This window comes from Lycorma delicatula, chromosome 3 (assembly GCF_047948215.1).
Source record: "Lycorma delicatula isolate Av1 chromosome 3, ASM4794821v1, whole genome shotgun sequence".
NCBI classification, from domain to species: Eukaryota; Metazoa; Arthropoda; class Insecta; order Hemiptera; family Fulgoridae; genus Lycorma; species Lycorma delicatula.
This window is the reverse complement of record NC_134457.1, coordinates 106,993,132-107,019,802: the sequence shown is the minus strand read 5'-3', so window position 1 is coordinate 107,019,802 and position 26,671 is coordinate 106,993,132. Positions and strand designations below refer to the sequence as shown.

Sequence of the window (26,671 nt, the reverse complement as noted above, 5' to 3'; positions counted from 1 at the left end):
AGTTTAACAAATGGAGGTATACCTGCTTCCATTTTGCTGGGGTAATACTGCTGATGTACATTCTGATATTCTCCATCTTACTACTGATTGCATGTGGATTTTTTTGGTAGACTCGTCCTTTCAACATTTCCATACATACTTGTCATATCTTGACAACTCTGGTGACGACTGTTATGGTCACCTTGTGGTTGCAGCAGCCATAAGCCTCTACTTACTGTTCACCCAGCATTAAACAGACCATAAACACAAGCATCAAGTGACCTCTCACATGTGTGTGAAAGCTCATCCATTCCTGTAGGAAAAGCAGTACTCATGTTCATCTTTCAAATGGTCTATGTTGACTGTAGTGTCAAAAAATATTGGACCAATAACATGTGTGCCAAATAGAGCACACCACACACATCTATCTCCTTGTCAAATACAGGTACCATGTATATTAGGTGTGGATTTATGATAAATGAAACCATGCCTCATCTGACATGATAAACATAAACTGGCCCAAACAACCACCTGCAACCTTATTCAATTACAAAAAGTTACATGTTTTCCTTTGTGCTTGACAAGTTCCTTCAACTGTTGAATAACTTTGTTGCGATGTGGTTTCAACTTCAACTCTTCAGAATGCATCTGTAAGTTGTTCCACTCATCCTGACCTGTTGCAATAGATTTCTAGTAGATTTCTGAGGACTAGTAGATTTCTGAGAAGCATCATTTTGGAATGCATGCCTGAAGTTTAGGTGTGCAGAATGCGCCTGTTCTTTGGTACATTTACAACAGATCCCATTTGATGCCATGTCTTCACTAATTGCTGAATGCTGCGTTTAGATGGGATGGGATAATTAGGAAATGCTTTACAGAATAACTCCTGTGTTTCCTTTAAAGAACCGGTTCTTATGTACGATTCTACAATATTCACTCGCTCTGGAATCGAATACATTGCTGATATATACACAATACAACACACCTCATCTTCTCGATCTAAGCAGACAACTGATGGTCGGGGCAGGAAGAGAGGGGAGGGATGGATAATTACATGACTCACAGGAGGAGAGTTCTTACGTAAGAATATACATCTCCTTCCTTTGTTCCAATTTACCATGCCAGTGTCCTGTGCACCATCTTATGATGTTAATATTCTATTCATTATACCATATTCTGGTGGGACTACTTTTTTGTGGCCCACTTATATGGCTCGTTGAGCTGGTCTAGTAGTAAACTCATTGCAAATCACTTGTTTAACAGCTGTTTTTATTCAAAGTTGAAAGTCGAAACAAGTCCAGGAGTTTCAAATCCTAGTAAAAATTGGTTACTTTTGTATGGATTTGAATACTAAACAATGGATACCAATGTACTTTGCTGGTTGGGGTTCAATAAACCCACACCACAGGAATGGTTGGCCTGAGTCTGTACAAGAATTCACCTCATTTACATGTCATACTGAGCCATGGACGGTTGCTTATTGTTCAGTTTAACAGATAAGCAGTTTAACAGACAGTATAGTTTAACAGATTGCAATGTAAAAATTAGGGAAAAAATCAATACCAATAAATAATTAAAAGAGATTCTTTGTGATACCATACATAAATTAATACTGCAAATAGGAGGATTGTAAATGTTATTTTGAATGTAAGGGGCAGCCTAAAAAATTTTATTTTAGATAATTGAAATAATTGTTAATAAAGTTATCTTCATAAATCTAATTTGAAGGTAAATTTTAAATATTTTATATGTGTGTGCGCATGCGCTAACAAAAAGATAAACAAATAATTATTATGAAGGTTATATATTAAAAGTATAAAGTATGTGTTTTTAGGATTAATACACTTTTTTTAATGTAAAAGCTTTATCACTAATAATTATAATTTATATATATTATATACATTTTAATCAATAAATCACTCATTTTATTTTTATGCAATACCTTTCAATCACAATTACTTTGCAACACTTAACTAAAAAATAAAAATAATAAAAAAAAATATATATAAAGCATTTATCAATTATTTAATTAATAATGAAATATATTTGACATATTTTATAATTCTGAGAAAAATTGTGTAATTAACAAAATTAAATTAAACATGCTTGAAAAATGCTCTGAAAACAAAACAAAAACAATTTTGATTTAAATTTTTGATATTTAGTTTTCATAAATCAATACCACATTAAAAACAACTACTAATATGTCCAAATTTATTGTCGGACTTTAAAAAACTCAAAATTTGATAAAAACATTTTCCAATCATATATTAATGCATCATTTTTTGAAAATTCTTTTATTTAAGCTATTTGGAAAAATTTACAAATGGTCACCAGAAAGATTTCAACAAAATAAAAATTACCAAAATTTGTCTATATGGTAGAGTAAGGCTTGAAACATGATAAACCCCAGATAAGATTGAGAAACTCCTTTTATTCAATTGTCATTAAAACAATTTAACTCAAGATGTAAATAAACAAACTGAATGGTTTATAACCCAGAATTTTTAAATCAGACACATCAAAGCCCCAAAGTTCTCACTAGTTTGGTGATGCAACTAATAACATGGAGATCACACATATTTCTTCAGACATATGAGTACAACCCAAAGCTTCTGGCAGCAATGTATAAAGACTATTTAAAATTAAATTAATAATAAAAGTATCACATTACAACTTACTTCAAAATAAAAACTAAAAAATTTAATTACATAAGCTTAAAAAATTTCAGGGTTAAACTTAATGAAAATAATGTAATACTACCTATCCTGGTCTTCGTCAAGTTGCTAAATTACTCTGATGGATAGATACTTTATCTCTACCAAACCTTTTTTTGTTATCCTCTTTCCCGAAATTGATTCATAGGTGTAGGTCAAAAGGCTGCTACATCCTTCATCCTGTTTACTACTGTAATTATATTTTACTTTTAAATTCTAAATTTGGTTTAGTTTGTCAAAAACATAACTATGTATAATTTTCATTGATAATTATCATGGACAACAAAAATCATTTTTTTAGCAAAAATATATTTTTATTACAGTTAAAACTTATAGGCCACATACTAAGGCATCCTGGAATAGTCGCTTTATTTTTGGAAGGACAGGTAGAAGGGAAAAATTGTGTAGGCAGGCCACGTTTGGAATATGTAAAACAAATTGTTAGGGATGTAGGATGTAGAGGGTATACTGAAATGAAACGACTAGCACTAGATAGGGAATCTTGGAGAGCTGCATCAAACCAGTCAAATGACTGAAGACAAAAAAAAAAAAAAACAGTTAAAACTTTAAAATTCAAAATAAAATATGAGATTGATATATTTTTTCTGGAGATCTCATTATTATACAATTCAAATTTTTTGAAAATTCATAACTTCTAGAGATAAGTTTTCTTTAAATTGATGCTATAAAAACAACCAAGAAAAAGTAATCTTTATAATTCTTTATTTTCATATTTTTAAGAAATTCAATAGTACACTTTAAAAAAACAATATATGTTATTCTTGGTTATTGCTTAATGAGTGTCCTATTGTCCTTTAATGAGTGTGGAGAGTAATTTCCAATCCTAACATTAATAATTACTAAAAATGAAAAAAATAAAAAAATAAGGATAAGTTAAGTTTTGTTTAAAATCAATTATTTTATGTTGAAGAGCAGATAATAAATTACATTAGTGCTGTGTAGAAGAATGCTAATACTTGTAAGAGGGGAAAGAAGTTGGTATATATCAAATATATCATTTGACAGGAAAATGTGATCTTGAGTTGATTTACAGGCAGTTTCCTTGGCCAATACAAATATGCACTGGCTCTTCAAGCCTACGAAACTTTAGGCATAGATAATCTAGTGTGGTAAGACCTACACTCACCAAACCAATATCAGGGAGATTAAGGATAAGGAAAAGAGATGAGTGGTCAGGAAGGAATCTACTTACCAGGATTATCAGGATAGTTGTTTACCATCTTGGCCAGAACCCCATGGGATTAAGTGAAGCGGCTGTTTCAGACTTAAAACGGCAAAATAATTAAAACAAAAAAAAAAAATAAAAAATACAATTAACTATAGTGTTAATTGTAAAAGGTGGTTTAGAGGTGTAAGTTACTTTTCAGCTACCTGGTATATAAAACATTCATGGTTTTGGAAAATTTGATGTCTTCAAAATAATTTTTTAGAAATGATTTATACCTAATGTTAGATCGTCAACCACCAATGGATTATGACACTCATGAATATACAGTTAAGTTACTGGGCTGTGATATATGCAACAAATTTTTTTTTACTTACCAACTCAAAATATATAAAAAGATCAAATTTTAAAATTAGAATTTTGGAATATAAGTATTCTATGTACATTTATTAATTTTGTTTTTAATATTAACTGTAAAATGAATACGATTTTTTTTAAAAAACCATTACATTTATATTACTTTCCATCTATAGTTTTATTTTTTGTGTTTTAAATGGTTTGTCACACTCCATATGAAAAAATAATTTTTAATTTCTGTTACTCATATTACAAAAAGACTAATTCAAATCATATCTTTTTAAGTTATGCAATTCAAAGTCTGTATCTGCATTTTTAAGATGTGAGCCATATTTTTTAACATAATAAATAATTATAATTTAATTCTGTTAGTTTGCTATAGTAAGTAAATTAATGTTTAGTGTCATTATTTTAGTATAGGTCAATCAGTCTGCTACGTAATACATCTAATTTTACTATCAGTAATGTTAGATCATCTACACCCACCATTGGATTATGACACCACGTGGATGGAAATTTAAGTTGTTGGGCTCTGCTATATGCAACAACATAAATATTTTTTTTACTTAAACTATGCAAACAGATAAAATTTGAATTTTGAGATACATGGTCCATTTGGCAAAGAATATGACTCTCAGAGAATATTCTTCCCTTTTTATGAAATTGCTTAAAAATTATTCTTAAAAATCTTTAAATTTCATTTTTTTAAGTCAGTAAAAGTAAGTCTTGGATAAGCTGTTGCTAGTTATTTTTAAACTGTGCTGACATAAAAAAAAACTATAAAATTAAAAAATATTAGAAGTAAAAAATATATATATCGTATATGTCTTTTTAAGTTAGTAGTAGTTGGCAAAAAAGTTAGTAAAGTTAGTAGTTATTATTTTATGTTAGTAGTAGGCAAATAGAAAATTACACAAATTAATGTAAAAAAAATAGTTTGTTTTAAAAACATATATATATAAAATATGCCTGATTAAAGATCGTTACCTTTTTTTAAAGCAGTCATACTAAATATAAAATGTAAAGAAATATAATTTTCAGAAAAAACAACAAAAATTTAAGAAAAATAAAGTAATTTTATGTAACAAGTACTGCACATTAATTTTCAAAACAGAATTCACTGCTTATGTTACGGTACAGGAAAATTAAATGTAAATTAGTTAAGTATAAGTAACTTGATAAATATTCAAACCTAATTATGTGATAAAACTTTGTTTTTATAATTGATTATAATATCAGCAATAACAAAAATAATTATAATCAAAAAGAAAATAATACAAAACAATAACTGATTTTTTTTTACTTTTCCAAAACAAGAAATTCAAAATAAAAGATTCAATCAATGTTCATAAATAAAGCGGAAAATTAATATAAATCTGCTATTCACAAAAAAGAATAAATAATTAGTTACATACTTAAAAAACTTACCGGCAATGTCAAATTTCTTAGCTGTCATTTCTTATAGTTTATGATTATAAAATATTGAAGTAATTTCAGATGTGATTTGTCAATTTAAAAATAGAATAAAACAGAACAGAATTCAATAAAACACAGTTTATTTTCTTTACAAAGAAAAACCATAAATTAAAAAATCTACACTTCAACTATTCTTCTGAAAATAGAATTCTTAATTGGTTTTTATTATAAAATAATAGATATATAAAAAAAAATGTTATTAAAATATATAGTTTAAGAGGGGGAACAAAATTGACAATTTTATCAGGAGATAAGTAATAAGTATTATTAAAAAAAAAATAAAAATAAATTAAAACAACAGAATTCAATAAAAGGTATTTTATAATCTTATTTATTTCCTTTACAAAGAAAACCATACATTAAAAAAAATGAATACCAGACTAGTCATCTGAAGTAGTTCTTAATGAGTTCTTATTGTTGTAAAAGAATAGAATTTATTAAAAAATAAATAGTCTGCCCAATAACAGAATCTATAGTTTAAGAGGGAAGAATAAAATTTCACAATTTTAAGAGAAAAGTAATAAGTATTAAACTTAACTGACTAATGTGTTCACTAACACAAAGATGCAGGCACTGATTGTATGTATGCGCTAATGTTAATATATATATATATATATATATATAAACAGTAGTGTGTAAATTAATATGAACACAGGGAATTGTTTGCTTATTTCTATGTTGTGGGGCTACACTGCTTGACCATACCCATTCTTTAAGTTGTCTGTGAAATGTGAGGTTATTTTTCTTTGGTTATTTAGCAATTTTCATGTTATAAATGGTGTTTTGTGAAAGTTTATTTCATTTTTGATTAAAAAATCAATTTTCATATATTTTGTTCTGTATTTCTTGAATATATAATAACGGACATAACTCCAATAAAGTGTTTGAAAATTGTTTCTCTTTCTGAGCATACTTGTATGACACAACAAATAGCTTTTGAATGAAGTGTTGGAGTAGGGACAGTGAATGAGAATTAGCAGCTATTGGAATAAATTTACATGTGAAAACTGTTAGACGTTGACTTCTGGCAGCTGAATGGAAAGTTTGTCAGCCAGCTAAAAAGTAGCTTTTAACACCAGCAATGTGCAAAAAAAAAGCTCTTATGAGGCAAAGCAAAAGTTAAGTGAATCAAAAAAGACTGCAAAATGTTATGTTTTCAAGTCACATTTTTATGTTCAGCGGTAAAGGGTTTCTTAGGTTAGAAAAGCATCAGATGAAAATACATCACAGGTACTTAATCAACAATCAGTTAAACCATCCCTAGAACAAACTGTTTTGGGTTTGTTTCACATTTTAAGGTCCTTCCTTGTTCATTACTTCCAGTAGAAGGTATATTGAAAAGTGATGTTTATATCAAAATTCTGAAGGAAAAGGTAGTGACACAAAAAATGAAAATGCTCTTGTGGCCAGTTAATTCCCCAGACTTAAAATCCAAAAGAAAAATTTTGGGCAATAGTCAAAAAACGACCCTCAAAAATGAATTGAACCACAAAAATTGACCTCATTAAAGCAATATCGATATGGTTTCATGATGTAGAAATAAAAAAAATTGTGTAAAATGAGGGACACTTAAGTTCTAAATATTCACAAATTATGTAGGTATGAGATTTTTCAAAATAAAGTAACTTTTTATTAAATAACATCTGTATTCAGATTAATCTGCATGCTACTGTGTATATATATATATATATATATATATATTAAGATATAAAAAGTACATAAAAAGATATAAATATAAAAAATATATATATTTATATAAAAAATGATATATTTTAATATAAATTTTATTTATTAAGAGATAAAAATATATTAATATATATATATATATATATATATATATATAGTGATCAACTGAAGATGGCCACTATTGGGATCTCTGAAACTATAAGTTTAAGAGAAACTTTAAATATGGTACCTAGATTTTCCCTACATTAAAAATACAGTTTTTTTGAATCTTCACATTTTTTTCAATATGCCAACCAACTTCATTATTTAAAATGGAAACCTCAGATTTTTATTGCATTTTTGGGTACAAATATTAATTGGGTAGACTATATAAATTTTGGAATCTGATGTAAAGTAACTAACCTTGCACCTCTCTAAATAAAGGTTAAAAAATTGTACTTGTTAAAATGATGTAAGATTATTGACATCCATTTTGCTTTACATTCAGGAACAGATAGCTTACTCTACAATAACTTGTGTACAAAGTTGTGAGTAAGTAATGTATTAAAAATGTATCTTAATACATTTTTTTAAAAGGTCAGATTAGATGAGGTGGTAAATCTGAAAGGTAATAAACAAGAGGTACTAAAATGCTTTTCTAATTTTGGCTATTTCCCCTATCACCTTGAGATTAATTTATTTTTTTAAAAAAGAGGAAGGGATAATTTACCCTCATCTTTAAAAATCAACAATTTTTTATATATTTTCTAACTTATTATATTATTTTTATTTAACTAAATTATTATCAAGGTGGAAATAATTTTAAAGATTAGAACAGGGAAAGAATTTATAATTTAAAAAAATATATTTTTGTATAAATGTATCACTCAAACTACTATTCAGTTAAATTTTAAACTCTGCAATTTTCTGGAAGTTTTATAACATCGTAACTAACTTTCTATGGTAAAGTGTGTTATTTAAATTACTAGATACAACTGATGCTTGTTTTGGCTGATGTGATACAACAAAGTGACATGAATTCTATTGTATTGGATTTATAGACAAAAGGGTGATGAAAATTTCATTTGAAAAATAGTTTAATGTCGATATTATTTTCATCCACATGGAAACTGGAGGAAAAACTTTAATAAGATATAGGTGTAGACATGAAATCAACAACATCATCTAGGGTCTAACCAAAAATAAATGATTTTTTATGCTATATGTTCTTTAGGACTAAAGTTTTTAACTATGGTCCTTTCTTTTGCTGAGATAACTGCAATTGAAAATAATTATTGCTAACATACTTTTATATTATCTACAGCTCCAAATTAAATAACAATAAGAATAGAAAATTGATTTTTTTATAAAAACTGCACTTCCATCTTGAGAAAATTTCATATCTCAATCAGATCATCATAACCTGGATTCGGCATAAAGAACAAAATCTGCTGCCACCATTGCCAGATAATATTGAATTAAATATGTAGGGTTTGATTATTTTATTTATTTTTCTTACTTCACATGGAGATAGTTTATAATGAAAGAAAGGATTTTCATTTTGTATTTTTCTGCAAGTCTAGACAAACTGGAAGCAGTATACAACAGAGGCAGTTATAATCACATATGACGGCATAGTTTAGATTATTTTATATGAAATCACTTACAGATGAGTCATTGTCACATTATTAGGAGTTTATCTAAACATTTTTAAATATCTCAATATATGACTTCTAGTTTCTTAAATGTTATGTAACTATTTACAAGTATACTATTTACTGAAGCATTATTATTGTTGCAATTTTTGAGATATTCTATTTTTTTATCTTCATATGAAGATAGAAAGAAATAATTACCTCGAATCTAAACTTCAATTACTTGATATTTAAATTAGATATTCCACCTTCAAATATGTAAATTTTCTTCTTGTCAATCTCATAAAAGAAATGATACATTTTTACTAATGCTATCCATATTTTGTTCAAATACTATCAAAATTAAATTTTATTTTCAAATTTAATATAATTTTTATAATTATTTAATTTTTTATTAATATGTATGCAGTAAGTTAGTTATTCAAAACATAAAAAAATAAAATTAAAAATAAATATATTTCACAAAAAAAAATGAATCTAAAAACTAAAACAAACTTGAAATAAATAATAATACGTGAAAAATGTGTAGAAAAACAAAAATATGATTTAGTTTGAAGGATTCCCACATGAACTCTTTAAACCAGAATTACTTTATGTATTTTAATAAACTAGTAAATAGAGACATTAAAAGAACAAGTAAAATAAAAATAATAACTACTAACCCAATAATACTAGTACATTTAGATACTTGCTTTACTATGAGTTGGAATTATTGAGTTTTATTATGGCTATTAATTCAATTACAGTTTTTAGCAATGGCTCTTTCAGTCTCAGATCAATTAGCTCTGAAACAAAGGTGCTACGTGAAACCCCAACGGTTGACATAGAAAGTATTAGCACTTTTAACTGGCTATGAAAGTGGTCTTATTGATGACAAAACCTTTATTAATGTCACTGAGAAACTTATAAAGAAAAAGAAGAAATACAAATTGACTTCCATTTAATGTGCTATTTTCAACAAAATTAAATTAAGAAAATATTAAAATATACTATAACATCTTTTTTGGTTAGAATTTCATAAAAAGTAGATAGATGAATTTACAATATAGATACAGGTGTTATAATAGTCTCTAATTATTTCTTTAGATACCCATTCCATATTTTGATAAAGTATTCAAAAAATAAAAAACAACAATTTTTCTATAAAGTTTTTTTGTTCCATTTTTACATTATAATATACATATGTTTATGTTAGCATCTAACTTAAATATTAATATAGATGTAATTGTGAAATTAAAATGAAAACTATCCACTGACTTGCAGAACTATCTTTTTTTTGGAGGAAATCAGGAATTATAACCAGTAACTGAAGCACTAAACTAAAATAAATGGTTCTATTTCAACTTGATAAAAGAAACAAAATGATTAAAAAAAAATTGTAACAACGGACAAATAAATGTTTAAAAAAAGCATTCATGAATACATTTTTTTATCTTCGGTTATTTGACTGGTTTGATGCAGCTCTCCAAGATTCCCCTTCTAGTGCAAGTTGTTTCATTTCAGTACTTACCCTACAGCCTACATCCCTAACAACTTGTTTTACATATTCCAAACGTTGCCTGGCTGCACAATTTTTCCCATCTACCTGCCCCTCCAACATCAAAAGCGATTATTCCAGGATGCCTTAATATGTGGCCTATAAGTCTGTCTCTTCTTTTAACTATACTTTTACAAATGCTTCTTTCTTCAAAATTTGCTGCAACAGCTCTTCATTTGTCACTTTATCCACCCATCTGATTTTTAACATTCTCCTGCAGCGCCACATTTCAAAAGCTTCTAATCTTTTCTTCTCAGGTACTCCGACAGTCCAAGTTTTACTTCCATATAAAGCTACGCTCCAAACATATACTTTCAAAAATGTTTTCCTGACGTTTAAATTAATTTTTGATGTAAGCAAATTATATTTCTGTCTGAAAGCTCATTTTGCTTGTGCTATTCGGCATTTTATATCGCTCCTGCTTCATCCATCTTTAGTAATTCTACTTCCTAAATAACAGAATTCTTCTACCTCCATAATCTTTTCTCTTCCTATTTTTATACTCAGTGGTTCATCTGCATTATTTCTCAAAAATACATATATTTTCAGACATATGTATTTTAGATCACAAAACACCAAAGCAGTCTAGTTGTTTCATTCAGTATACCCCCTACTTCTCTAACAATTTGTTTTACATATTCCAAATGTTGCCTGCCTGCACAATTTTTCCCATCTACCTGTCCCTCCAATATTAAAGTACCCATTCCAGGATGCCTCAATATGTGGCTTACCAAAAATACAAAAAAAGAAAGAAAACTTTATGTAAATACTATAAGAAAGATTAATTAATATAAGGAAAAAAGGAATAAAACAGATAAATCAAATGAAATCTATAAACAAAAGTTAAAAAAAATAAAGTTAAATAATAAACAAAATTCATCCTAAAAATATTTAAAGTAAACTTATCAAATACAAACCCCAATCAACTTAAAAATCCAAATAACAACCAGAAATAAAATACTCAACTTAAATCCACTAGTTTATATCTAACTTTTGGAATTTGTTTTTTGGAACTAATTCCAAATAATCATTTTTAAAATACTTTAAAAAACCATGTAGAATTATAAAAAGAAAAAATATAAAACCAAAAAAAAAAATCAAAGGAACAACCTTAAATTCAAAAGGCAAAATAAAAAAAATTATTATCTTCAAATAATCAAAAAATAAAAGAACCACAAAAAAAAATAGAATAACTTATTTATCAATAGATGGCTACTCAAAATAAGAATTAATTTAACTGATGACATTGAAATACTTCAGACTTATGAATTTGCATCACTTGATCATGCAACTTAATTTCAAACCATAATAAACCATTTAAAGAAAGAATCTTAAGGGGCCGGCCAACACATGATTTTCTCCTTACAGGAATTTACCTATTTATTAATATATGAAAAAAGTATAAAATAGAAAACAAAATAGTAAAAAACTAAGGACTAACAACAAAATAAACAATAAAAATACATTTATGTAATAAATCACACAAATTATATTATACAAAACAGCAATGATGTTAATAAAAATTTCATTCAGATTGTTTTATTAAGCCTTATAATATCAAAATTGAAATAAACGCTTTTTAAAATTAACTTGTAACTAATTAATGTATATCCTGATTCCAATGCATAAAATAAACACTTTATTTTAATCTATGCATAATAATTCATTATACAGGCCACATAAGAAAAGGGTAGGTATGTAACTCCAATGATAAAAAAGAACTTGACTCAGTATTCACCTGAGTGGATTAAGGGAAACCATGATAAAACCTTGTTCAGAGCAACGATCACAAAATATGTATATATATATGGAGTAATATTAAAATAATTGTGAAGATACTAAATAAATACCTCAAAAATGAACAATCCAAAAGATGTTAATAAAATAAGCACTTATTCATTTATTCAAAGAGATGCAGAAAACTGAGGGTTTTAATTTTTTAATGACTATTATTTAAAAATTTAGTGACATTAATACTGTCATCTAATTTTACTTGAAATAAACTGGTAGAATCTTTAAGATGGGTTGATAATTTATTAAAAATGATGGAAGCAAAATAAGGCTCTTTGTTATATGATGAATTGCAATTAATTATAGTAAAACAGTTAGTTCTTTTGTTTGGTAGAGGTGGATGTTATTATGTTTATGAAAAAGAATAAGAGTCTTTAAAGGTTTTATTTTAGAAAATTGCATTTTGTACATATAAACAAATTTATAAATTAAATGTTTTAATTTACCAAACATTGTTCTACATGATTCAGATTTATGGATGCCAAATAATGATCTGATTCTTATAATCACTTAAGTTTATTATAACTTGAAAATTCATTCTGAATTTTAGAGAGAACTCCAAGAGATATGGCAATTCAATTTAAAAACACTTTTTCATAATAATGCACTGGTTTTTTTTTAATGCTAAAATATTACTGTGTCTGGTGGCATAACTGTAATCATTACTGATCTTATTGGTACTGATGTGAAATTTGTTACATATGAAAAATTGAGATTTAATTTTTATATAAGAAAATACACGTAAACAGAGTTGAAGATCATCATTTAAGTTTCCTAATATGGATAATTGAAGGGTTTTTTGAAACCAATTCAAACTATTTTTTCAATCATAAATCTTTCAAAAGAACTTCAAATTTCTACTCCATAACACATGAATAAGCAAAAAAAGTAAAATAAATACAATTCATTTCTTATGTACATAAATTAAATGCATAGTCAAATTAAAAATACCCATATATATATATATATATATATATATATAAAGAGCCAAAATATCTAGTGGAACTGGAAAACAGTGAAACCTGATCAGTGAGTGCAGTTTTGTACTGTTGAATAGTTTGATTATTCAAAATAAATTGACACGTTTAATTTTATATCATTAACAACAATGTAATATTTATATTATATTACAGTCTTAAGGTAAATAGGTACTGAATTTAAATAATTTATATGAATCAGAACAAGCAGAAGCCCTATTCTAATGACTGTGGGACAGTATACTGGAATAGTGAAACTTCTCTTTTGCAAGAGCTTGATCTACACAGAAATAATAGTCATTTACAGTAGCAGTTTAATGGGGCATTAACAGTATAAGTAATAATAATATTAATAGTATGATAATAGTAATAGTAGCTATTTGAATAGTCATGAAAATATGAAGTTAAATAGGGGACTATACTTTTACTAATCATTTCCTTCCCTTCTGCTTCACATTTTATACTGTTCCTTTTTAAAACTTTTAATACCTAATTACCAAACCTGAAGTAAATCAATCCTGGTGACAATAAGCAATTAAAAAACCATGTACTTCATCAAATGTAAGCACCAATTTAACAAATACCATTCAGAATGAAAGAGAATTTGCTGTTATTGAAATATAACTCAAAATTGCAAAAATAAAAAAAACATAAGTACCTTGCTTTAAAAGAAGATGAGATAAAATTTGATTAAAGAGATGTTCATATGACTTTTTAATAAAAAAAAGAAATTATAATTTCTTTAAATTCTTGATAGTTTTCCTAGCAGTTTCCATAATCAGAGATAAAGTACAGATAAAAAAAATTATTACTTGTCTGGCAAACCGATTTTCACATATAGTTCTAAATAGCCATATAATGTAAAGAAAGATAAAATGTTAATACCAACTGACAATTTATTCAATTAGTTTAAATTTCATTTTAAATTCATCAGTTATAATACAACTATGCTCTGTAAATAAATGCCTAACACGAAAACAAACTCTTCACCAGAATTATAACAATGTTACCTTATTTGCAAAAATCTATGTAAAATTTATTTCAAATTTCATAAAAAAAATCTGGCTTAAATTTATAAAATTGATGCTGTGCACTTTAAATAAGATTTATTATCTCTCGAGTAAGCAGCAGGCTAACATGAAGAATACTTTTTTCAGTAATCACTATACAAAAGGGAAGAAATTATTTATAGAAAAAATTTTTCAAAAAAGTGGAATCACATCAATTACTTTAGTCGACCTTTTAAATAGAAATTATAAAAAAAATCTGATGTGGACACCACACGACTACCTTGTAAGCCTATTAAATTACATATACACATTTTTTGCTGCACTTCATTTAAACTTATTTCATTTGAAAGTGAGATATGATACTCCAATTCTTTAATAAAGTGAACAGTTACAATTGCTAAAATATTAGTTTTTATTAACATTCTTTTTTAATTAAAATGGCCCTAAAAATTTCCTTAGCATTTTATATTAGTTTATATATTTTTTGTTACATGTCGCTCAAGTAGATATGTGGTGTAAGTTAGAACATGTCGAATTCGTAACCATGCACACATCGGTTCAAATCCGACTTCATATACAAATATATTTTTAACTTTTTTTTTTAATTTAAATATATTGATTTATTAATAATTAACCTCTGATTGTAACATTTTCTGAATTAAAACGAAGTCATAAAATTTTATTTCACTAACATTTTGTATTATTATTAAATTATTATTTACTGTTACCTCCTCTATGAATCATGAGACCTTGCCGTTGGTGAGGGGGCTTGAGTGCTCAGGGATACAGAGTAGCTGGACCGAAGGTGCAACCATATCGGAGAGGTATCTGTTGAGAGCCAGACTAAGGAATGATTCCTGAAAGAGGGCAGCAGCTCTTTCAGTAGTTGTTAGGGGCGTGAGTCAGGACGACTTAAACGGCCGTATCAACATCACTCAGTCCTCTGAGTACTGCGCAGCTGAAAGCAATGGAAAACTACAGCTGCTTTTTTTCAAGAAAATGTGGCTCTCTGCATTTTCACATAGCAATAATGGAGGCGCCTTCCTTGGTAAAATATTCCGGAGGTAAAATAGTCCCCCGTTCGGATCTCCGGGTGGGGACTACTAAGGAAGGGGTCACCAGAAAATTAAAAAATAACATTCTACGAGTCGGAGCGTGGAATGTTAGAAGCTTGAAAAAGGTTGGTAGGCTAGAAAATTTAAAAAGGGAAATGGGTAGGACAAATGTGGATATAGTAGGAATTAGTGAGGTTCGGTGGGAAGAGGAAGGCGACTTTTGGTCAGGTGATTTTAGAGTAATTAACTCAGCGTCAAATAATGGGCAGGCAGGAGTAGGTTTCGTGATGAACAAGAAGATAGGGAGGAGAGTGGAGTATTTCAAAACGCATAGCGATAGAATCATTGTAATAAGGATAAAATCAAAACCTAAACCGACAACGATTGTTAACGTCTATATGCCTACAAGCGCCCATGATGATGATGAGGTAGAGTGTGTATACGAAGAGATTGATGAAGCAATTAAACACGTAAAAGGAGATGAAAATTTAATAATAGTTGGAGATTGGAATGCAAGCATTGGAAAAGGCAAGGAAGGAAATATAGTGGGTGAATACGGGCTGGGCAAAAGGAATGAAAGAGGGGACCGACTTATAGAATTTTGCACGAAGTATAATTTAGTAATTGCCAACACCCAATTTAAAAATCATAATAGAAGAATATACACTTGGAAAAAGCCAGGCGATACTGGAAGATATCAGATAGATTATATCATGGTTAAGCAAAGATTTAGAAATCAACTCGTTGACTGCAAAACTTACCCTGGAGCAGACATTGATAGCGACCATAATTTGGTGATAATGAAATGTAGATTGGGGTTTAAAAACCTGAAGAAAAGGTGTCAGATGAATCGGTGGAATTTAGAGAAGCTTGAGGAAGAGGAGGTAAAGAAGATTTTTGAGGAGGACATCGCAAGAGGTCTGAGTAAAAAAGATAAGGTAGAAAATGTAAAAGAAGAATGGGAGAATGTTAAAAAGGAAATTCTTAAATCAGCAGAAGCAAACTTAGGCGGAATAAAGAGAACCGGTAGAAAACCTTGGGTTTCAGACGATATATTGCAGCTGATGGATGAACGTAGAAAATATAAGAATGCTAGTGATGAAGAAAGTAAAAGGAACCATCGGAAACTAAGTAATGCTATAAACAGGAAGTGCAAACTGGTGAAAGAAGAGTGGATTAAAGAAAAGTGTTCAGAAGTGGAAAGAGAAATGAACATTGGTAAAATAGACGGAGCATACAGGAAAGTTAAGGAAAATTTTGGGGTACATAAATTAAAATCTAATAATGTGTTAAACAAAGATGGTACACCAATATATAATACGAAAGGTAAAGTCGATAGATGGGTGGAATATATTGAAGAGTTATACGGAGGAAATGATTTAGAAAATGGTGTTATAGAGGAAGAAGAGGAAGTTGAGGAGGATGAAATGGGAGAAACAATACTGAGATCTGAATTTAAGAGAGCATTAAAAGATTTAAATGGCAGAAAGGCTCCTGGAATAGACGGAATACCTGTAGAATTACTGCGCAGTGCAGGTGAGGAAGCGATTGATAGATTATACAAACTGGTGTGTAATATTTATGAAAATGGGGAATTTCCATCAGACTTCAAAAAAAGTGTTATAGTTATGATACCAAAGAAAGCAGGGGCAGATAAATGTGAAGAATACAGAACAATTAGTTTAACTAGTCATGCATCAAAAATCTTAACTAGAATTTTATACAGAAGAATTGAGAGGAGAGTGGAAGAAGTGTTAGGAGAAGACCAATTTGGTTTCAGGAAAAGTATAGGGACAAGGGAAGCAATTTTAGGCCTCAGATTAATAGTAGAAGGTAGATTAAAGAAAAACAAACCAACATACTTGGCGTTTATAGACCTAGAAAAGGCTTTCGATAACGTAGACTGGAATAAAATGTTCAGCATTTTAAAAAAATTAGGGTTCAAATACAGAGATAGAAGAACAATTGCTAACATGTACAGGAACCAAACAGCAACAATAACAATTGAAGAACATAAGAAAGAAGCCCTAATAAGAAAGGGAGTCCGACAAGGATGTTCCCTATCTCCGTTACTTTTTAATCTTTACATGGAACTAGCAGTTAATGATGTTAAAGAACAATTTAGATTCGGAGTAACAGTACAAGGTGAAAAGATAAAGATGCTACGATTTGCTGATGATATAGTAATTCTAGCCGAGAGTAAAAAGGATTTAGAAGAAACAATGAACGGCATAGATGAAGTCCTACGCAAGAACTATCGCATGAAAATAAACAAGAACAAAACAAAAGTAATGAAATGTAGTAGAAATAACAAAGATGGACCGCTGAATGTGAAAATAGGAGGGGAAAAGATTATGGAGGTAGAAGAATTTTGTTATTTGGGAAGTAAAATTACTAAAGATGGACGAAGTAGGAGCGATATAAAATGCCGAATAGCACAAGCTAAACGAGCCTTCAGTAAGAAATATAATTTGTTTACATCAAAAATTAATTTAAATGTCAGGAAAAGATTTTTGAAAGTGTATGTTTGGAGTGTCGCTTTATATGGAAGTGAAACTTGGACAATCGGAGTATCTGAGAAGAAAAGATTAGAAGCTTTTGAAATGTGGTGCTATAGGAGAATGTTAAAAATCAGATGGGTGGATAAAGTGACAAATGAAGAGGTATTGCGGCAAATAGATGAAGAAAGAAGCATTTGGAAAAATATAGTTAAAAGAAGAGACAGACTTATAGGCCACATACTAAGGCATCCTGGAATAGTCGCTTTAATATTGGAAGGACAGGTAGAAGGGAAAAATTGTGTAGGCAGGCCACGTTTGGAGTATGTAAAACAAATTGTTGGGGATGTAGGATGTAGAGGGTATACTGAAATGAAACGACTAGCACTAGATAGGGAATCTTGGAGAGCTGCATCAAACCAGTCAAATGACTGAAGACAAAAAAAAAAAAAAAAATTTACTGTTAATTTTTTTAATAATCTGTTAATAATTATTAATAAATCAATATATTTAAATTAAAAAAAAGTTAAAAAAATATATGTATATGAAGTCAGATTAAAACCAATGTGCCTTTCTCTTGTAAGATCCAAATATTTCATTAATTAAATTTATTTGGCTGTAACTCTGGAACCAATGAAAATAAGTACCAGTTGTGTTATAGTGCTGAAAACCTTTCAACAAGGGGTTACTACTACAGTTAAGAAAAAGTCCAAAATCCAAATGTTTCAAAATTGAAACACTGCTTTATTTTGAGGTCTAACTGTATAATATTTTTGCCCAGTCGATTGCAATCAAAAGGGGAGATGCACAACTAGATGTTTCAACAGTCCTAAATACAAAATTTCAACATTCTATGGCTAATTGTTTTTGAGTTATGTGAGATACATACGTACAGATGTCATGTCGAAACTAGTCAAAATGGATTTCTCCATTGAAATGTGAAAACCAAGATTTTTCGCGATTACAATACTTCCTTTACTTGGTACAAGGAAGTAAAAAACTGAGGTTATTTTTCCTGAAGATCAAAAAAAGAAAGAAATCATAAATAAGTTCCTACAAAAAAATATTAAAATTGCTTCAGACATTGAGAAAGAATAAGCAGATATAAATCTATTTAAAAACAGTTTGCAAGGAACAGTATATAATTATATAGATGACTGTCTGATTTGCATATCTTAGAAGTTTCCAGATATCTAGTGCAGCTTTCTTGATACAGGCCATGGTATGTAGCAGTGTCCATTGTTCATTTAATGAACGTATTTGTAGCATTATTGGATTATTGTTATTAAAATTTAACAGAGACTGGTGAGGAACAAGTACATGTTACTAAATATGGGTACTTCTGTGGAATAAAGTTATACAGATAGAAGTAAGGGATTTTAAAACGATATCTCCACTGGGATTTTAAAAAGGGTATAAAACATCCATTTCTCTAATAATTCAATTAATAAAATGATTATGAAACAAGAAAAAAATAAAAACTAGAAAATATTTCAGATAAGTAATTAATAATGTTCTTAATAAAGGAATATAAGTAATTAATTGCTTTGTATAATATGTTCCATTCTTTCTTATGGTTTTGATCTATATAAAGCAACCGAGATATAAGCAACACTAATTAGATTTGCTTTCTCATTGGTAATGATAATTACAAAACCAATTCCTGTGGTGAACAGATTAATGCCATTTGTAAGAGTGAGTACTGGCACCATTTTTCTGGGTTTGGGATGTTTATATGCCACAGTATAATTTGTTTGTTTTTAAAGAAAGTGAAAAGCAAACTAATTCATTTCTAAAGAAAATAGCAATCGAAACAGCTTACCAAGTTAAACAGTTTATCTATTTCAGTCACACATCTCCTAGAGAATACTGCTACTTCTATACACTACTTAGTATTTTCACACTAACAATATTTACATAACAAAAAAATGAAGCAGAATGCAAGAAATAATACAGTCTGGTATGCAAGTGATACACATGTTCATGAAAATACTGTGCTACAATAATTTTCAAAACACTTGTGTTATAGGAAAACAAAAGTCTACTACTGGGAACAAGTAATTATCTTATCTAAAGTATCTTATCTAACTATTATCTTATCTAAAGTAATTAAAGTAATTATCTTATTTTTAAAAAAGGGGACAGGACTCAAAAAGATTTCCTAAATGTAAACCCAGATTACAGGAAAATATTATTTTGAAACTGGTAATTACTAATAAAAATCACCCCAGATATTTTCAAGAAAAATTTGTTTTCTTTCTTTTTAGGAAACTTTAGCTCTGACAACCCAAACATTTGAGATGTTTAAAAACTCATCTATATCATCATCACAATAATTTTTTAATATATATATACTTCCTATACTAGCAGTTAAAAATAAGGACGTATTCACACATAATTACACTTCACCTTTGGTAATAATAATAACATTACCCTAGATTTTGTTCAAATCAGTTTTTCTAATTTTTAGCTTAAAAAATATTATTAAAATTACTTATCAATCTGATACTTACATATAATTCTGAATATGTAAGAGCAGTAAAAACTTCTAATGTCTATGCGCTGAGGCCAACGAAAGAGAAGAAAAGAATGATTAAAAGAAACAAAAGAGGTAGCTTTAAATCACTAACACATACTAAATCACTGCAAGATGCAACAACCAAGCAAGATTACTGTTTATATCAAGTTGTATATACATTTAAGAATATATAAATGAGTTTACTTAATTAAAAAATTAAAAGAAAGTTACGCAACATATAAAAAAAAAAACACAAATGTGTAAGGTCAAAATAATTATTTGATAGTGACAGTGACTTTGGAAAAAGTTATTAAAATATATTTTAACGATATTTATTAATCACGTGCTGGTTAATACTTATACATACAGAAATCCTTTTTTAATGATAAAATTATCATCTAATATATATAAATGGGTGTTATAATAAATGAATAAAATTATTACTAAACAGTTCTATTGTATATGTGTGTATATATATATATATACATGTTTACTTAATTAATCTTATAAAAAAAATCATTATCTTCTTTTTAGTTACAATAATTAATTGAACATTAAATGCTGGTATTGGTTATTGCTCTTTATTAACTTTAATCTGATTTAAAATAACAGCAATCATTAGGTACTAAAAACAAATTACATGGAAAGTGAACTGTACTATGATAACACTTAAAGGAATCCTGAAACATCAGAATTTAATTCAAACATTACAATACTTTTAAATGTTAAAATTAACAACCATTTTATAAAAAAATTCAAATAATTGATATTTGTACCAGATTCTATGTTAAGTAAAAATATTTCAACACAAAAAATCAGAAATAAGGAAGCCTTGAACCATGACCAGGTTAAGTACACAAATATCCATAATTAAATATGCAGTGTTAAATCCCCAAAGTAGTTTTAAATATATATTATATATAAGTAGTTTTTAAATTAAAAATTACCTCACTTTGAGATGGAGTTTCTTTAAACTCAGTTTTCAATATTTTCTTTTACATTATATACTTAATAGAAATTAAAATAACAAAACTTTTTTAATGAAGTTTTTTAATACAATTTTGAATTATAAAATTAAAAGAATTTTTTAATATAACCTTGGATGAGGTAGATTACTGAGAATGTTAATTTTACAAAAAGATTCTTATTATATGAATAAAGGGAGCAAGCAAAATAGATAACATGCATTCTACAAAAATGTATATAAAAGGAAAATATTATATAGAATATGTTTTATAAATAATTTTTAAAAAAGTCAATATTATATCCAATAACAAAAACTGAATTTACAAATAATGTGTGAAATAAAATAAAAATTAAAGAGAGGCCTAATCATAAAAAAAAATTATAATATCTTACAAACATTAATTTAGTAAGTCTATTTTGAGAATAAATCCATAATTTTATAAAAATGCTGGCAGTACAGTACATTCCACCTCAAAAACCATCACTAAAGGTAACCTTTCCATCAATACAATCTGATGAGGGAAAACTAGATTTTATAGGCCAAGGCTGACCATCTGTGGCTTCTAACTATCAACTGATGTTGAGTTACTGAATGTCAGATTTATGAAACTATGTAAAGTATTTGATTTTATTTTAGGAAAGGACCAAGACGGTATTTTAAAGATTACTTAAGCTAAGATAAAGATGATGTGTGTAAAAAAAATTTTACACTCATATAAAACTAGAAATGTTAACGATTTCAAATATGAATTAATCAACACTTTAATTGAGCCCCAAACAACTGGAATTGTAAAAGTATAAGTAAAATTTGCATTCAAATCTAATAAAAAGTAACTGTACTATGGATTCTTCAACAGTTCAATCACATATATAGATTTTAATGGCACTATATGGCAATAAGAAGTTAATTCTATTAATATGACCTTATTATGATTCCAAAAGAAATACTGAATGTCAGATTTATGAAACTATGTAAAGTATTTGATTTTATTTTAGGAAAGGACCAAGACGGTATTTTAAAGATTACTTAAGCTAAGATAAAGATGATGTGTGTAAAACAAATTTTACACTCATATAAAACTAGAAATGTTAACGATTTCAAATATGAATTAATCAACACTTTAATTGAGCCCCAAACAACTGGAATTGTAAAAGTATAAGTAAAATTTGCATTCAAATCTAATAAAAAGTAACTGTACTATGGATTCTTCAACAGTTCAATCACATATATAGATTTTAATGGCACTATATGGCAATAAGAAGTTAATTCTATTAATATGACCTTATTATGATTCCAAAAGAAAGTTTAACACATTCAATGTGAATTTCAGTTTTAAATTCAATGCAAACTACCATTTACATTAGCAGGATAATAAAATATTTACAACATGTCTTGTCTTATCTTGAGACCTTCTTTTTTCAATGAGATAAAGGATTCTTAGTTTAACTCTTAATAAAAATCTACTATTAAAAAAGTTCAACTTATCCAAATAGAAATACAGAAATGTTTTAATTCATCAAAATATGAGAGTAGATTATTGAAAAGAGCAATTTTTGTTATTTTATACTGTGAATTTTATTTATTCAATTTTTTAAACTTTCACAACCTATGAAAAATATCTCTATACTTCTTTAATTATTTTAATAATTCTTAAAATTACCATGGTTAACCAATGCTATATAATACAATATAGAAGATAAAAAATATACAATATAAAATATTATGTGTATATAATATACAAGATAAAAAAACATCATCAATAGTTGCATACACTGAAAGAGAAGTAAATAATTATTACCTAGAATCCCTTTCTCCCACACATTTTTAACCTCCATTTGATAGAACAAATGAAAATGTTAAAGTCTTTAACATAGAAACTTTAGTGAAATTGTCAACACTGTGGTACAACACACCTTCATATTATAAAAAGCATGAAAAGATGGAGGTGCTGTTCAACTGCTGCAAGATACTAATCTATTAATTGACAGAAGTCAGAATGAACTCCCCCTTATAAAGAAATTTTATACAGGTTTTTATGAAGGAAAGAATACTTTGGTAGTAATAAAATTTATAACGTGAAACCTTAAGAAGTCACAGTCCAAATGGGCTGTACCACTAAGGGGTAAAAAACCCCCTCATTTATGTCATAGTGTTAAATTAACCAAAATCTCATCATACCACTAGTTTTTCTATTCCATCACTATATAAATATGCCACAAGTTTAGTCAGTTAATCCATGATAGTTTCTTTTGACCTTATCATATAACTTTCTAATGGCAATCTAAAAATTCATTAAATAAGAAAATGAATGAAAATCACTGGGGGGCCAGGTAGAGCTGAAAGATAGGTGCTCAAATACTTTCCATCTAAGTTTTTGAAGCAACAATTGAGTTATTACAGAAAAATGCTGGCAAGCGTTATTGTGAAATAAAACAACAATGTTTTATTTTAACAAGCTACTTTGTTTTGTACTGCATAGCAGAGCCAGTGAACTGTAATTCAGTAAGGCTATTAATTTATTATTTTATTTAAAATGCAGGTAGAAGCGCTTTTCAGGTCCCAAAAAATATTCACTATTGCTTTCTATGTGTTCATACTTCTTTGATTTTCTTTAGTTTTGAAGGGGTTTATAAAAAAAAAAAACACATGGAAATCCATTTGTTGGCATTTATGTCTGTAGTTTTATGAGAAAACCATGTTTCATCACTGGTAACAATAAGTTTAAAAAGCTCATTGTTATGTTGCTCAAAACTGATCGTGGAATATCAACATTGATATCCTACTCATTTATTTCTTGTCTACTTCGGATAGCAGTAGAGAAATCCATCTGTTATATATCTTTTGTTTCAAATATTCATCAACAATTTTGTATTTGAGAAAATTTACACTACATGTGTTGAAGTACACTATATGTGTTATGTATACATTACATAACCTTTAAATTTCTGCATCTTTTTTCAGTAACAATACAATCATCTAGAATGATCTTCATCTGAACATTAATTCACTGATCATGAAGCATTATTTTTTCAGAGATTACAGTGATGAGGTCATCTTTATCATCAGACACTTTCCTTATTTCACAATAATTATTATGGGACAAATTTTTCTTGCAACTAAATGCTAGGACACAATCTGTATTAATTATTTGGTAGAATCTTATTTATTACATAATTTAAATTCTCACGAAAACTATCATTTGCATCATTTTATCTATTTCTTAAATTTTTATCCATCTAGAACACCAGTGACCTTTTTAGTGCAGATAAAAAGGACACTGGAGCTGGAAAATTATAAGTAAAATCTACAGATGAAAAGTTTTGTTAAAAAATGAAAATACTTTTGATTTTTAATAAATTTTATTTACAATTAATAGTTTGCAATCTAATACGTTATTTTCACATTAATTTTAGTTACGTAATTTCATTTGACAATACCAATTAGGAACAAAAAACAGAATTATAAAAAGAGGATATACTTTATATCAAAGAAAACTAAATAATACATTTCTTCATCACACTATATAAACAATGCATTCCTTCATACAGCATTTTCAGAAAATTTAAGTTCTTACTAAAAGTCTAAGTATCTTCTGTTTACTACATATGAAATGCCAAAAATATGCCATAAAAAACACAAAAACTCTTAGAAAGATGCACTTACTTAAAATGCTGTAAGAAGGAATGCATTAATTAAAACGTGTGATGAAGAAATGTATTATTTAGCTTCTTTCAATTTAGCTTTCAAAATAATGTCAACTGTGAACCAGAATCCAATTAAATTACATTTTATCATAATGACTAGAAATAATCATCAGCAATGTAATCATCTTGAATAAATAAATTCAAATAAATACCCAAACACACTCACACACATATCAAAATTGACCCTTAGACATATTTAATTCATGAATAATTAATTAGTACAACACAGTCTAAATTAATACAGCACTATTATTGCCTCATTTCTTTTAACAGTAACGGTATAATTTAAAACCAACAAAATTGATAAACTTCAGATAATTTTCTGATCTTTGACTTCTTATTAATACTTATAATTGTAGTAAGAATACTAATTTGTAACTACAAATTCATTAGCTAAATTAAGCCAATTATATCTATTAATGTAATTATATTGACTTAATTGAATAAAGTAAATAAACTTCTATTTTAAAAAAAATCTTTTAAACAATCTTAATTGCTAACAGTAACTTGAATAATACAATACTGTATGGTTATGTCTTATATGATTATCTACCTTTTCAATCATGTTTTAGTGCGTGCCTTTAAAGGCATTCTACACAAATTTTCAATGAACTAATTACATGTACTACTTTTTAAATATATATTATAAAAACACTTAAAAGATCCTCCTCCTACAATATTACTTACAGTTCAGTTCTATACTAAATAAATTAATAAGATATTCCACAAGTAAGGAACACTATTTTGGGAGAAGATTCTAGAATTTTTATTAACAAGCTCCTGAAAATTTTTGTTTCAAGTTATGGCTACAAAAAAACTTCACCTGATTTTCCTAAGTGTATAATGTAATGTAGAATTAAAATGTTTTGGATATTAATAAAGGTAAAAAATTAGTTTATTTGTGTGTTATTTGATCTAAAAATTATTTTGAATAAAGATTCCTACAACTCAATAGAATATTTTTTTTGAAAAAAAATCATGCTAAAACTTAAAATTCAAAATTAAAATTTTTAGGTTTGGCATAAAATAAAACCTACATTAAATTGCCAAAAAAGTAAAACTTTTAATCATATTTGTAGAGAATTTAATCCTGAGAAAACTCATGTAATTAAAGTAATAAAAAGCAAATTTAATCTGAGAAATTTTATTTTAATTAAAAGAAAAATATGGCAGAAAGTTTTGCAATTCTAAATAATACTCAAACAAAAAATTCAGATTATCAATATTCAAGCTAGTAAAGAATTAACTAAACCTTTAGGTTAAAAATGTTGGAAGTACAATTTTGGAAACCATTTTTTAAACATTTTCAAGCTAAATAAAATAACTTAATTTTTTAACTGTAATTAATGTTTACAAAATTTAGGTACTGCTTATTATTATCTATGGACCAAAAATCAGGGTGAAATTTCTTAGCAACCATAATTCAAAAAGTATTTCTGGGATTTATTTTTATAAAACATTTTTCTTATTTTTAGCTCTAGTATAATCACCTGAAACAGAATTCATTTCCAGGTAGAATATTTGTATATTATATGGCTTCCAATTATTACCTTTGTCATTACCTTTAATATCTTCAGCT

The 26,671-nt window shown here is 27.7% G+C and overlaps 1 protein-coding gene across 4 annotated transcripts in view; it reads right to left on the bottom strand.

The window, feature by feature from the left end:
- LOC142321868 (major facilitator superfamily domain-containing protein 12-like) overlaps positions 1–26,671 on the bottom strand; it is a 122,475-nt gene that overhangs the window by 84,078 nt on the left and 11,726 nt on the right. For 2 of the 4 annotated variants that reach the window (XR_012755724.1, XM_075360328.1), the window contains exon 1: positions 5,668–5,831. The exons of 1 other annotated variant lie outside the window; for it this stretch is intronic. Coding sequence is in view for 1 of the 3 variants with exons in the window: in XM_075360328.1 (XP_075216443.1) it covers positions 5,668–5,695 (28 nt within the window). In the remaining 2 variants the exon portion in view is untranslated. Of the gene's footprint in view, positions 1–5,667; positions 5,832–20,416; positions 20,584–26,671 lie in introns of those variants that run through there. One more of the 4 variants, XM_075360329.1, reaches the window with a different exon arrangement.